Raw genomic sequence first — 15,571 nt, 5'->3', positions numbered from 1 at the left:
ATATACATACCTATATTCGACTTATTATCTATAAACATTCTATGCTTAAAATGCAGTTATTTAATCTGTTTACACAACTCAAAATACCATTAAATTTTATTTTCTTCCTAATAATATTCACTACTTTTTCTATTTGATAGGATGAAGAATATGAATTCACTCTAAAGCTCCTCTAATCATTTATATTGTAAATTTGTTTTATTTTTTTGTCACATAGATTAACAAATTCTTATTATGACATTAATTTTTTTCAACTTTGAAATTTATACAAAAAATGTTTCATATTTAAACAATTTACTAGAATGTTACTTTCATTTTCTTCTTTCACTTCTTTTAATACATTATCTTTGACTTCCTTTGATATATGTATTTGATACATATTCTCTTTTACCAGCATTCCTTCAAACTATTTATAGTTGTAGATGATTGTTTTTTCTTATATTGCAGATTTTTTTGCAATGAAAGAAATGAAAGAGGCTATTTGGAAAGTAACTTCTGATTCGTTATTAAAAAAACACCAATTGATAAAAAAAAAAAAACAATTTATTATATACATCTTAGATACTTTTCTACTTAACTGCTGTCTAAATTAAGGCACGTCATATCTGTAAACAAGTTTTTGAATATCCTTGTCATAAAACTCTACCACCTATGAATTAAGCCAAGCACCACTGATTTTAAACACCTCGACAGTTTCATAACACTGCATCACTAACCAATTCTTCATTTTTGGGAAAAGATGATAATCACTGGCAGTAAAATCAGACCTGAATGAAAGATAGTTAAACAACTCCGATTTAAACTGTCGATTTGGCACTGAATGCATACTTCAGCGTGCGGATGAGCATCAAGAAAAACAATACCTGAACTCAGTGTGCCATGTCATTTATTTTATATGATCCTTCTCAATTTCTTCAATGTCTCGCACTAAGTTTCAGTGATAATTGTCATGCCTCTTTCCATAAAATCAACCAAGATCACACCTTTATGGCCCCAAAAAACCAATGCTATCTCAGCTTTTTTGAAGAAAGTGTTTGACAGGTTTTTGAGGAACTGGTGTGCCCCACAGTATTGATTGAGCTTTAGTTTCCATGTTAACAAATTTGAATGTAAACTGACCATATACTCATAAATACTACTGCAATAATTAATCTAACATTGAATAGCTTTCAAACATTTTACCACATAATTTACAAATGAAATAAGAATGCAGATCTCAGTTCTGCTAAATACCCTGAACATATTTATGTAAAAACAACAACTAATAATCACAAATCTATCACTAAAAACATCACATTTAGACAAGTCTGTCTAACATCTAACACTTCTGAACAAAATATTAACATATTAAAAAATTGAATTATTGTAAGTGAATTGCTCATATTTACAACAAGCCCAAGTTGTAAATAACATATAATATAAATCTTGACAAACTGATTCAAAATGCTAAAAATGGGATATAATGCCACTTCAGATTTATAAATAAATTACTAAATTAACTAAAAAACCAGGACCTGTTACAGTAGGATGTAACAATACATATGATTGGCAATATGAAAACTGCTGATAGATATGCTTTATTATTATTTGGCTGATAATGCACTCAAGGGCGATTAAAGTACTTCTATAAAATAAGTATTTTGACACAATATCCTGAACTGGATTGAGGTGGTTTTCATACAAAAAAATATTTGATTTTACTTACACATTTATTAGCTGTATTTTTTTTCAACTTAATTTTTTTTGTCTACAGTCATTTGAGTGGTTTGATGCAGCTCTACAAGATTCCCTATCTAGTGCTAGTCGTTTCATTTCGGTACACCCCCTACATCCTACATCCCTAACAATTTGTTTTACATATTCCAAATATTGCCTACCTGGACAATTTTTCCTTCTACCTGTCCCTCCAATATTAAAGCGACTATTCCAGGGTCCCTTAATATGTGGCCTATAAGTCTGTCTCTTCTTTTAACTATATTCTTTCTTCATCTATTTGCTGCAACACCTCTTCATTTGTCACTTTATCCACCCATCTGATTTATAACATTCTCCTATAGCACCATATTTCAAAAGCTACTAATCTTTTCTTCTCAGGTACTACGATTTTACAAGTTTCACTGCCATATTAAGCGACGCTCCAAACATATACTTTCAAAAATCTTTTCCAGACATTTAAATTAATTTTTGATGTAAACAAATTATATTTCTGACTGAAGTTTCATTTCACCTGTGCTATTCTGCATTTTATATCGCTCCTGCTTCGTCCATCTTTAGTAATTCTACTTCCCAAATAACAAAATTCTTCTACCTCCATAATATTTTCTCCTCCTATTTTCACATTCAGTGGTCTATCTTCGTTATTTCTACATTTCATTACTTTCGTTTTGTTCTTGTTTATTTTCATGCGGTAGTTCTTGCGTAGGACTTCTTTACCTCCTCTTCCTCAAGCTTCTCTAAATTCCACCAATTCATCTGATACCTTTTCTTCAGGTTTTAAATCCCAATCTACATTTCATTATCACTAAATTATGGTCGTTATCAATGTCTGCTCCAGGGTAAGTTTTGCAGTCGACAAGTTAATTTCTAAATCTTTGCTTAACCATGATATAATCTATCTGATACCTTGCAGTTTTGCCTGGCTCTTTCCAAGTGTATATTCTTCTATTATGATTTTTCACCCACTATATTTCCTTCTTTGCCGTTTCCAATGTTGCATTCCAATATCCAACTATTATTAAATTTTCATCTCCTTTTATGTGTTTAACTGCTTCATCAATTTCTTCGTATACATACCCTACCTCATCATCATCATAGGCGCTTGTAGGCATATAGACGTTAACAGTTGTTGTCGGTTTAGGTTTCGATTTTATCCTTATAACAATGATTCTATCGCTATCCATTTTGAAATACTCTCAACATAATTATACATTAAATAAAAAAACAAACAAATATATATATATATATATATATAAAATATATATGCATTAAAAAAAAAAATTATATATATATACCTTTTTATTAATCATAATGCTTAAAATTTAACTGATTCAATAAAAGAAAGATGAAAATGAAAACAATATACCTTGATTATACAACCTAGTGGATATTACATCAAATGGATTCCTAAAAACTGATGCTACTGTTCCTGCAACTGCACTAGCAACAATTGTATTCATTATATTTTTTTGGGAAGTCAATACCTGAAAGAAAAACAAAGAATACTTAAAAGAAAATTTTAATGAATTAATAATGCAAGTGAATTATAGCTTATACCAGCTGAATTGGCATATTTAGCTGCCTAACGAGCATGGGTTTATAATATTATTTGATTAAAGACAGTATGTATGTGGTACGACAATTGTTTATTCAAATCAATAAACAAATTCACTTCTTATATTTATTAGTTTCTTATTTAATTCTGAGTTTATATATTATTAAATGAATAATTTATTTTTTTATTAGATGCTTTAATGGATATGATATGAAATATTATGCAGACTACTTGGCTGTTACTGATTAGTGTTTAAACCAAAGTATATTTATTTATAGTTTTATAACTGTATATAATAATCAAAGCCAAACAAGCACAAGATTGATGTCTACTGTTTATGCTAGCCTAGGCAATGAGTCGTACATAAGAAATATTTTTTTTATTCAGGTTTGTGTAAATAATAATCGATCGATGTGTCATTCTAAACATTCAAATGAAACATTAAATCTCTATTTATACAACCATTCCTGATTCATTCAGAGACTAATTTGTTTTTTTTGTAAATGATTCTGTTCTAATTTATACTGTATTTGCAGTTGCACATGATATATATATATATATATATATATATATATATATATATATATATATATTTTTTTATATTATAAATTAAATTAATATAAACAATAACATGATTCAATATGATTTTTGGCAGGCAGTTATGTTAAGACTCAGGTTTCTCTTTAAAATTTAAATCTCTTTATATAAACTCACTTTTTTTGTTACTCTTATTTAATGAATTTTTCTAATATGGTTGGTCAGTCTGGTACCAACCATCAGAGACTCAGTGTGTATTAAAACCTGTCCAGTTAATTGTGTGTGTCTGAAGAGTAAGGTTATTGTTCAATTATAGTGTTCTTTGAGTTTCAATTCTTGAAAGTATTTGAAAGTGTTAAGTGAAATTTTAAAAGTAATTTATTCGTGTTAAATTAGTAAATTTTTGTCAGCTCTATTCTTATGGTGAATTGATTTTGTTATTTTGGATATTATGTCTAATTTACGAGGAAAAGACATTCACTGCCGTAGGAAGGAAATTACACATAAAGATTTTAATTAGATAACAAGAGAAACTGCAGTTGGAAAGTTTGTTAGTGACCCCAATAAATTTGTAGAGCATGTTGCATATGCCACAGAAGTCTCAAAAAGAACAGTTTATCAAATTACTGATGAAATAGTTTCAAAAAAAAATTCAGTTCTCGCAAAGGAATAAAATGCTAGAAGAAAGTGACAAACCCAGACAGTTTTGATCAGAATACTATATGACATAAAGTGTTAAAATTTTACATAACCAAGGGCTGCTTGCCTTCTCTAAGGAAACTTACCACAAAATTAAAAAGTGATAGGGTATTTTAATGGGCAAAAGAGTAGCTTACGGACACTTTTTTTAAGCATGGACTTCATCAAATGGAAGAGAATCAGAAATATCAAGGCAATTCTTATGAAAAACAAGATATTCAGTACAATGGCTTGTATATTTGAATAAAATTGAAGAATATCGAGTTGAAGGCAGACCAATTGTCTTCATTAATGAGACATAGCTTAAGTTCTCATTGTCAACAGAAATGTGATACTCTGGTCCCTTGTGCGTCTCAGAGTGTCCTGGTGGTATATCTTATTGTCAGTGTCTTTTTGGCTGTCGGTTGTGTGTGTACCTTCCGACAGTATCAAGGTTTTTCTGATTTTAGGCTGTATCATCTAAAAGCGCATATTAATTTAGACTCAGCATCTGTAGCTCTGCTACGGTGTGATTGGCGTGGATTTGTACGACGTGTACTCGCCTCAACGCGGCGAATGGGTGGCAACGACTGCTGGTCGTTAGTCCCCGTGACAGAAAAGAGGCTTTGCCTCTTAGTGCTTCTGCGCTGTCAGAGCGGGGGCCGTAATCTGTGGTTCATTGTTGTACGTCTAGTACTCCAATCAATCGTTCCAGTAGCGGCGTAAGGGTCTCCAGCTGCCCGTACTCGCTGCGGGGAGTCGTTACATCGTGGGCTTGCCCAAACTAGTTAGTAGGAGACAGCGAGAATTTTAGTGTCCAGTTCTTTTAGGGAAACTTCGCCCATGTCGGAGTTTCAAGTAGTTAAGCAGTCCAGGCGGAAGAGGAAACCAGCGCCGGTGCCATCGACTAGCTCCTCAGAGGACGAGGTAAGCGAAGCGATGGACACAGGGGCACCCACCCAGGTGCGGTCCTCCCCTGTAGTCGAGGCGTTCAAAAATTCGAAGGGCAGACCTGGTAGTTCTGCCCAGCTGTTGAAGGTAGTCCAGGAGGACCTGGACTATTTGGTCGATTTTCTCTCACTTCCCGGCGGGTTCAGCTCGGGAGTGAGGAAGACAATTCTCCCCCGGCTAGGTAAGCTGAGGTTAGCTTTTGTGGCGGTTAGTGAGGGTTTCGAGGCCTTGGCCTCCAAGCCCCAAGAGGTCAAGGCTCCCAAGGTGGTCATTCAGGCCCCAGTGCAGCCCAGGCGCTACGCTGAGGTCCTGAAGACCAAGCGTGAGGCCAGCAAAGCGGCGAAAAAGCCGGAGGTAATTTTCGTGAACAAGGCGGAGGGCTCCAAGACCACAAGTCAGGAACTGAAGCGCGATTTCCGAGAAGCCCTTCGTGGCGACCGGAATCGGCTTAGAATTCGAGATATCAGGGAGACCAGCAAGGGTTTAGTCGTCGTTGCGGATAACAAGGAGACAGTCCAAGTCATCAAGGACTCTCCAGCGGTGCAGAAGCTTGAGGTCAAGGTGGACCCCAAGCGATTGAGGAAGCCCCGAGTCATTATATATGACGTCGAGCGGAGTCTCTCTGATGAGGAAGTTCTGTCTCTCATTCGAGAGCAGAACACTGATTTGGATGCGGCCACGTTCAAAGAGCAGTGTAGGTTAGTCTTTAAGACTGGAAAGCGTGATGCCCCTCGGTATCACGGTGTTTTCGAATTAGGTGCTGGTCTCCACCAGAAGTTTTTGTCCGAGGGTAGGGTCTTCGTTGATTTTGCCTCTTGCCATGTCAAGGAATACCTTGATGTGCAGAGGTGCTTCAAATGTTGTAGGTTTGGCCACAGGGCCAAGTTCTGTAAATATGCGTCGGTCTGCGCGCATTGTGGTGAAGAGGGCCACAAGCGTGAGGATTGTCCGCAAAAGAAGGAGGCTCCGGTCTGCGTGAACTGCAAGCGGTTACGCAGAAATCATAGGCACTCCATCAACAGTAGGGAGTGTGGTAGCTATTTAAGAGCGGTTGAGGTCTACTTCAACTCGCTTGATGGTTAGGTTCGGTCAACTCAATGCCCAGGGTGCCTATGCGGTCCAAGTCGAGTTAGGTAACGTCGTTGAAAACCGGAGCCTCGATGTTTTACTTCTTCAGCACCCGTATGTTGTCAAGGGTGACCTGCCAGGTTTTTCAGGCTGGAATAAGTTCCATGTAGGTGATAGTAAATCCGCCGTTCTGTGCAGGAAGTCTATTGATAGTGTTTTCATACGGCAGGCCTCTGACACGCATCATGTCGTTGTTAAGCTTGCTGTGGATGGTTTCGACCTAGTTGTGGTTAGTTCGTACTTTCAGTACAGAGATCCCACTGAATTACATTTGGAAAGATGGGATAGAATTAACAGGCTGGTAGCGGGTCGTCCTATTCTTATAGGTGTTGATGCGAATGCCAAATCGCTTCTTTGGCACAGTGGGATCACAGACAACGGCGGAGAATTGCTAGAAGGCTTCATCGCGCAGCATCGATTAGAAGTGTTCAATGTCACCGGCGAGTCGGCAACGTTCGCCGGCACTGTGGGATTGCGGAGGACCTTCCTTGGTACCAACATTGATGTTACCATAGGCAAGGATATCCCAGGTAGGATTCAGAACTGGTCTGTGGTCGATGATTGCGAAAGCGACCATCGGCTCATAGTTTTTGAGTGGTTAGGTGGGCTGCGCGATGTCTTTAGGGCGGACGTCCCTGTTCAGCAGGGGCGCTTCTTACACAGGCGGGCGGATTGGCCCAAGTTTTCGACAATACTTGCGGCCAGGATGCGAGTGTTCACTCGTACCCTGGACGAGGTCCCTCTAGATAACCTGGCAGAGAATTTCTCTTCTGCGGTGGTTGAAGCCGCAGGACTCTCAATCCCCCGAAGTACGGGTCGAGAGAGATAAGCTGGTTGGTGGTCTCGGGACTTGACTGCGATAAAACAGGCCGTGGGCCGACTCAGGAGAGCCGCACAACGTGCGCGTGATCCTGACCGGCGCGAGGCCTTGTTTGCGGAGTATCGTCAGAAAAGGAACGAGTATTTTCATAGAATTAGGACTTCTAAACGAGATTCCTGGCGCTCTTTTGTCCAAGAGCAAGGGAATAAATACCCTTGGGGAGTTATTTATCGTGTGCTTGGTCATAAACACAAAAAGGACAATCTTCTGTCGGCTCTCTCGACCCAGGACGGCGTTGTTGTTGAGAAAGATCGTGTTCTATCTCTTCTGATTAACGATCTGCTCCCCGATGATACTGAGGTTGGTGAGACCTCGTATCACCGGAGAGTTCGAGCGGCGGTTGTAAATTTCACTACGGACTCTGTGTCTTTGGAGATTACTGAGGCGGAAGTCCGCCAGGTAATCTGTAGCCTTGCTAGGAACAAAGCCCCCGGATATGATGGTATCACGGTGGAGCTCCTTGTTCGCACCCTGCCTGTAATTCTTGGCCCGTTGACTAGGGTGTTCAATAGGTGTTTGTTTGCCGGGTATTTCCCGGCTTGCTGGAAGGGAGGGATCTTGAAGCTGTTATTCAAGGGTGGCGACAAGGACCCCACCGTTAGTTCTTCTTACCGTCCTCTGACGCTCTTACCAGTTGTTGGAAAACTTTTCGTAAAGGTACTTTACCTCCGCATTAACAGTAGGCTTACTTTAAATCACATGCTGATGGACGACCAGTATGGCTTTAGACCCAGTAAGAGTACAGAGGATGCAATTATTAGGGTCCTGAATCTGGTTTCGTGCAGCGAGTGCAAGTATGTACTCGGTGTCTTTTTGGACATATCCGGGGCATTTAATAACTTGTGGTGGCCCTCTGCCTTGGTCCAATTGCAGAAGCGTGGTTGCACGCAGGAAGAAATTAGGACTCTCTCGAGTTATTTCAGCGACAGAACTGTTGTCCTTCGTGACGGCAGTTCGCAAGTAGGAAAGACCCTGTCAAAAGGATGTCCGCAGGGCAGTGTATTAGGTCCACTCGTCTGGACCATCGAGTTTGACTCTCTCATGCGGCTGCGCTTGCCTGGTGGCTGTCGCGTCGTGGCTTATGCCGACGATGGGCTGCTGCTGGTCGAGGGTAGTTCGCGTGCTGAAATCGAGCTCAGAGCGGCACAGGCATGTAGGGTTTTGCGGTTGTGGAGTCTTCAGCATAAGATGGTTTTCAGTGCAGAGAAAACCACTATGATGTTTTTGAAGGGCCGTTTAGCTGCAACTCGCCATCCGCGGGTTGTGATGGACGGTCGTTCTATTAGGTATGTCACTCTTCAGAAGTATCTGGGTGTTATCCTTGATGAGAGGCTTCTCTTCAAGGAGCACCTTCAGTATGTGGCGAAGAAGGCAGTTGATGCTTTCTTCCGCGTCCGTAGAGTGTTCCATCCCGATTGGGGGTTGAATTTCCGTACCATGCGGATTCTTTATAAAGGCGTTTGTGAGGCCATTATGTTGTACGCTGCGCCCGTCTGGGCTCATCGTTTACAACACCAATGTTATAGGGACATTCTTTTACGAGCTTCTTTTGTTAGCGGTTGTCGGTGGTTACAGGACTGTCTCGCGAGAGGCAGTGACTGTGATCGCAAGCATCAAACCTATGGATATTTCGGCTACGCAACGTAGCCAGCGTTATGTTGCAAAGAAGGATGGCCTTCTTACTGCTGGGCGTATGCGTGAGATCGAAGACCAAGGTTTCGACTCTTGGCAAGATAGGTGGAACACTTCTTTGACAGGTCGTTATACGCATGGTATATTTCCCGATGTTAGAGAGTTGCGAGCGATTAGCTGGGTATCCCCCAATCGGCATACCACTCAGTTCCTCTCAGGACATGGTGCATTTAGGGACAAATTGGCTAAGTTTTGGTTGGTTGATTCCGGCTTCTGTCCGGACTGTAGGGTCGATGACACTGTGGACCATGTCCTTTACATATGTCCCCGGTACGAAGCTGAACGTACCAGAGTTACTAGGGAACTCGAGAGAGTAAACTCTGTTTTGGATCTACGAGTCAACTGGAGGACTCGTAGAGAGTGGAAAATAGTTGCTGGCTTCCTTCGCTTCCTCGCTCTGAGCAGGACCGCCGAAGGGATCTAGTAGGTGATAGGAACCTGGGTGGCTAGGGACCGCCTGGGCAGTTGACTGGCCGAAGGTAGGCGCTTAGGCAGCGTGCCTCGGTTAGATGTATTGGTGGTATGCATTGAATCAGGCTGTCGGCGGAGTTGCGCCGTTGTCGACGGGCGGGATTATTCTTGCCCGGTGGGTGCGGTCGCGCTCCGACGGGGGCATTAATGAGCTAATGTCACTGTCGGCGGGGGCTTCTCTGGGTGATGCTTTGGTGGTATGCAGGGGAGTCTTGGCGGCAGTCTGCGAAAGATGGAGAATGTCACGCGGGACTCCGCGATGGCGCTGTGCGGGAGTAGGCGTTGATTCTCCTCTCCCGGGCAAACCGAAACGGAGTCAGATAGAAACTCAGTTAGAGTATTAAGCGGGGTTCTTAAGGGAACTAGGTCTAAATTTCGATGTACAAACTTTAGTGGGAAAGTTTATTGTTGAGGTTGTTAGTGCGGATCTGAGACATTCAGAAAGTGGCTCTTTATAATAGGATCTAGGCGCGGGGTCTTCTTTCCGCGGTTAGGTTTCCTAGTTTAGTTCTCAAGGGCGACGTGGTAGCTGCAGGTGTCCGTTGTCTTCATTCTGAAGGCATAAACACGTAAATCTATCTCGGGGTGAACTTTTACCGATGTAGATGTCCCTCGGGGCATCTGCATCGGTGGCATCTCTGCGGGGCCTGAACTGAAAGCTGTGGTGCGCAATCAGTTTGAGGGCGAGATGTCCTCCGTTAAAGCCACTGCTGGCTAGGAACGGAGGGGGTGGTGTAGCGACCGGATACGCTACGAGGTGGGATCTTCTCCCCTCGGGGGAGAATCGAGATGTCAACAGAAATGTTGGGAACGTTCAAATGCTTCTTTGAGTATTTTTCTGTGCCAATTTCAAAAGGAGAAAGGATAATAACTGTCCACGCCGGTGGTGAAATGATATTTGTTACCAACTGCTTGACAGTATGGAAAGCCAAATCTTCCTCAGGTGATTATTGTTCTCAGATGAACTGCAACATGTTTTTAAAGTGGATAAGAGCAAAATTAATGCCCAACTTGCCAGTAAAGTGTCCATATCATCTCATATCATCCTGATTTGAGATGATATGGGTATGGGTGAAGAACTATATCGCATGCCAAAAATGTACAATTTATGACATCTGCAACAATGTAAATTTGTCATAAAAAGTTCACAGAACTCCCAAGTCGAGGACTGGATAAAATGTTGTGAACATTTAAAAAAACAAAGATAAGTATCACCAGCTGTAAGGACCTCTAGAACAAACTGGACGGGTCATCCTCAATCTGGAAAGCGAGAGTTCATCAGAATCATCAAAAGAAGATGAAAACATGCAGTGGGAAGTGAAGAACTGTATATTCGGCAATTTTGTAATTTTTTAATTTAGTTATTTTACTTTGCTAGTGCTAGTTACAAAATTTATAACAAAATACATTATAATGTATAGTGTAAACGTTCTACTGAAAAAAGGATTGCCCAGCTAGTAAAAACACAGAAAAACACGAAATACCTACATTTCAAGATAATAATTATATTTAATTCTTTTTTTACTTTAAGTATTTAAAAATAAGTTAGCTAAAAAATATTTATGTATTGTTTTATTTGGTTATGAATTTATTTATTTTTTATATAAAACTATAAATAATTTAAAAATTTATGATGTGAATTTGTTTATACATATTGGAATAAATATTAAAATAAAAAATACTTTAAACAAATGTATACAATAGATTAATATAAAAAAATTAAGTTAAAAAATTATTATAAAATTAAAAAAAAATACTGTAAAATTTATTATACCGTCTTTCATGAGTAGCATATTATAGCCCCATGCTAGCTAAGCAACCATTGCCTAGATCAGATCTGTGCCAATTCGGCTTGGACAAGCTATACTTCTATCATTGCAGGTTGTATAAAAAATACTGTTTACTAAACTAACACTTACTTCTTGTGCCAGAGCTGTGCAGTTATGTTGGTAATGATTTCATGAAAAGTGACAGGGATACAATGGTAACATGTAATATTTTTATATAATTTAATTAATTCTATTGTAATATTACACCTCTAAGAGCTTCTAGTCCAATCTGTAACAGCTTTTTAATGTTATTAAAACAATAATTATAGCGAATAATTTAGTAAGTGTCACAAGATAGCAAGCCTTCCTTTTGGGTGTAAGAAAGAGTTTGTTTATTCAACAAGTAGCAACAACGTTATTCTGTTGTTTACTTTATCACCAATATGGTGAATGAGGCTATTGATGCTTTTGCAATTCTGCAGAAGTTATGTAAAGAATGGAGCAATGAGGAATCTAAAATTGATGTAAATGATAGTGATGAAGATCCTTTGAACATGAAATTTCAAAGAGAAATAAAATAATAGTTTAATTGTCAGATAGTGTTAAGTTTCATTTCTTACCTATAATTACATATATACAGATATATATATATATATATCTCTGGCTAATGCACTTGTGTATTATATGAATTAAAGAATTAAAAATAAAGAATTTAATTTTATTTAGATTTTAAAAAAGAGCTTTGAAACACACTAAAATCAGTTAGCACAGAGAGAAGGCTCTTTAATTAAATGGCTGGTACAAAGATATTAATAACAAATACAAGCTTGATTTTTAATTAAGAATTACATTTTGAAACTTATATATATATATATATATATATATATTAAACACACTGCATTAACCAGAGGTATGCATTTGTAAGAAAGAAATGAAAAATAAACTTTTTGACAAACTGAAAAAATAATCTGTTAATATTAAATGATTCAGTAATATTTTGGAATACTGCGTACAACAAATTTCATCACATTAATTTGTATTCATTATCAAAAACTTTGTGAAATGTTATGTAAGATTTAAGAAGAATTTGGCAACAATACAAGTAGTGAAACAAACAAAAGTACAGCTGTTTAAAAACGGCTGAACTTGAGTAGAAAGTAATCTAAAATACTGTTACATATCAATGAAAACTTGCCGATGTAGGTATTAGTAGAGGTTCAGCACACACAAATTTAACAAATGATTTAGGTTTGTGCAAGATTGATGTACAACTAAAAATTCCAGGATAACATTGCCTTGGTCTTCAGTTTGAAGCTAAAGTTCAGATCTTTTTAATTAAATGTGTATTACCCTAAGTTTGCTAAGCACCAAACTCTCCAGATATGGCTATCTGTTTTTCCTCATTACTTCCTAAAGCTGAAGATGTGCTTGAAAATTTGCAATTTAATAGCCAAGAGGATGATGAAAAGTCCAATGATACAGCTGAATGCCTTTCTGTAAAATTTCCATAAATATTCTGAGAAAAGGGAAGTGCTGACTTAAATGCATTAAGTCAGAAGGATTTGGATAAAATAAGAATGAACAAGACAAATAATCTATAAACATAATACCTGATGTTCTTCTAAGTATTCGAGTGTGAGATAAAATGCTGTCATCTGTGAACAAGATCCCACACCCAACCTAACACATGCCCCTATCACACCTCTCCATAAACCAAAAAACCCATGTTCTTTGAATATTGATCGTAGTGCTTGAAGTGTTCCATGATGATCATGCTGGTGACCTACAGCAATATTAGTTGCAGCTTTTGATTGGAGGTGTGTTTTTACCTGAAGAAGCAACATAAGATTATTCATTAAAAAAATGTTAGATTAACATAATATTTTTTGCTCACAATTCACAAAATTGATTTTATTTGTACAAGAAAGTTTAGAATAAATAAACTTTTTGACCCGTCCGGATTTGATCCCACCGTGAGCCATCAGCACCGTTAAGATATTATGAACACATCAGTAAAACGTTATTCGGCCCCCTTTCTCTTCGTTAACCTAAAATCCCTGTACGACGATATGTTAGGTTAACGATGAGAAGGGGGCCGAATAAATTTTGGTCAGATTCACTTAATCCTAACCTTCCTATCCATCGATGATGATTAGGAAGGAATTATATTTTTATTATTAGGAATTTTATTTTTATTAGGAAGGAATTATTATTTTTTCCACTTGATCGTAAGTTTACTAAATGTTTTGATACTATTAGTAAGAAGAATATATTTAATCATAGTGGAACGTTAATTCCTTTCTTTTTTTTATAGAATATTTGGATCTATTGAATATATAAATACATACTGTTCCACTTGATTGTAATTTCTTTAAAATCCTTAATGATAACTGGAGAAATTACGTTTTGAAGCAAATACAAATACTTTTCGTATTGGTATTATTACTAAAAATATGTGCATGGCTTAGACAAGACTAAAAAGACCTTCTTGGCCCGGCTTTATTTGACTTGGATTGAATCCTTATTGGAATCATTGACCTCAATGGATTTTTTGAACTCTAATAAATAAACTCGTTTATTTGTAACACTTATTATTAATAATTCAAAAATGTTAAAGTTTCTGTTTTAAAATTAAGTATTAAAGCACGCATTTGGATAAAAATATAATCAACGAATTATTTATTTACACAATACAATAACTACGGCAAAAGCCTTTTTTATTTTCAATAATAACCGACAATAAATGTTAACATGTAAAAAAGTTAAATATTAAAAATGATCCGACTAACCCGTGTTTTTATTAAAAGATTATCGCAAATTAAAAACATTGAGTTTTATTTAATACCGGATAAATGTTTTCTATTATCTACCGAAATATGTTTAAAGATAAACGTCATTCTTTTCCTATACCGGCAACGAAGCTGTACGGGGGAAGCTGTATCACTTTCCTCTCCTCCTACGAAAAAAAAAACCCGATAAATTTAAATCCGGTGAAGTCACAAACACGAGGACGTCAAATGTGGTGAAGTAAAAATCCGATGACTTTTTTTGCAAGTTACTGCAAAACAGTAAATTCCAATTAATAAGTAATAATCAGTAACGCCTAACAGTCTAGAAAAGTGCTAAAAATAGTATTGTATGGAGCTGAGCGTTTCGAAATTTTTTCGGATAAAAGACCGTAATAGAAAAAAAATTTAATATATATAGACCGGATTACCAGGACGGAATTTATAAACTAAATAGTGAAACAGAAATTTATAAAAATACAGAAAAAATAAAAAGACGGAGAAGACGATTACAATTTTTTTACGAGTATTTATACAGAATGAACGAAAACAGATTAACAAAACAAATATAACTTTTATAACAGAACAACTATTAAAACTTAGCCCGTTTAAAGAAGTAGAAAACGACCTTAAAATTATAAAAATCTCCAAAGAAACCTGTTTAAATAGAGACAAAGTTAAAAAATGAATCAAAAGAAAAATAAGGGTAACAGGAGTATAGGAAGAAAAAAACAACAGAATGGAAAAAAATGTTGGTGGGATAAAAGTTCCATACTATTATGTATGTGATCCTTAATGACATGAATGGACGAACAAAAAAAAAAATCAATATTTTTACATGTATTAAGAGCAACCACCAGGCAAGGTGACTCAAAGAGGGATAACAATTGGCATTCTTCCTAAACTAGCTGCCTTTTTGAAAGGAAAAATTTATATTTTATTTTCGTAACGGGTACATTTCAATCCGTACAACTAGTGAACAGTAAGCAACTCCAAGGTCCAATGAGATGAGGATATGTATGACATGAAAATGGAGTGTAGTCACGTTGTAAATTGAACCCCAACAACCACAGGACACCGGTATTTACTGTCTAGTATTCAAACCTATACAAAAATAACTAACTTTTACTAGGATTTAAACCTCAGAACTTTCGACTTCGAAAATCAGTTGTTAAACAACCGATCTGCGACGAGCTAACCGCTAAACCAGTCCGGTGGAAAAATATAATTAAAACAATTTTTAACGACAGACTAGAATATTTTTCATCCAATTTAGTGTAATGTCAATTAATATTGAAATAATTTTTATGAAATTTTCGTGTTAATTTTAATTTTTATTTCCGGCTAGGGCCATCCCCCAGCCGGTTAGCTAAACAAGAATATCGGCGCTAGCAGGGACCTTTTTAAA

General features: G+C 37.4%; 1 protein-coding gene across 1 annotated transcript in view; it reads right to left on the bottom strand.

Moving 5' to 3' along the window:
- The window catches only part of LOC142320181 (solute carrier family 25 member 35-like), a 35,018-nt gene that overhangs the window by 7,731 nt on the left and 11,716 nt on the right, over positions 1-15,571 (bottom strand). Inside the window, exons 2-3 of the mRNA XM_075357865.1 lie at positions 12,988-13,206; positions 3,083-3,200 (exon numbers count right to left, since the gene is read on the bottom strand). Of these exons, the coding sequence (XP_075213980.1) occupies positions 3,083-3,200; positions 12,988-13,206 (337 nt within the window). The remainder of the gene's footprint in view (positions 1-3,082; positions 3,201-12,987; positions 13,207-15,571) is intronic.

The sequence above is a fragment of the Lycorma delicatula genome, chromosome 2 (assembly GCF_047948215.1).
Source record: "Lycorma delicatula isolate Av1 chromosome 2, ASM4794821v1, whole genome shotgun sequence".
Lineage (NCBI taxonomy): Eukaryota > Metazoa > Arthropoda > Insecta > Hemiptera > Fulgoridae > Lycorma > Lycorma delicatula.
Note: the sequence above shows the minus strand (reverse complement) of the source record. Positions and strands in the feature narration are given on the sequence as shown.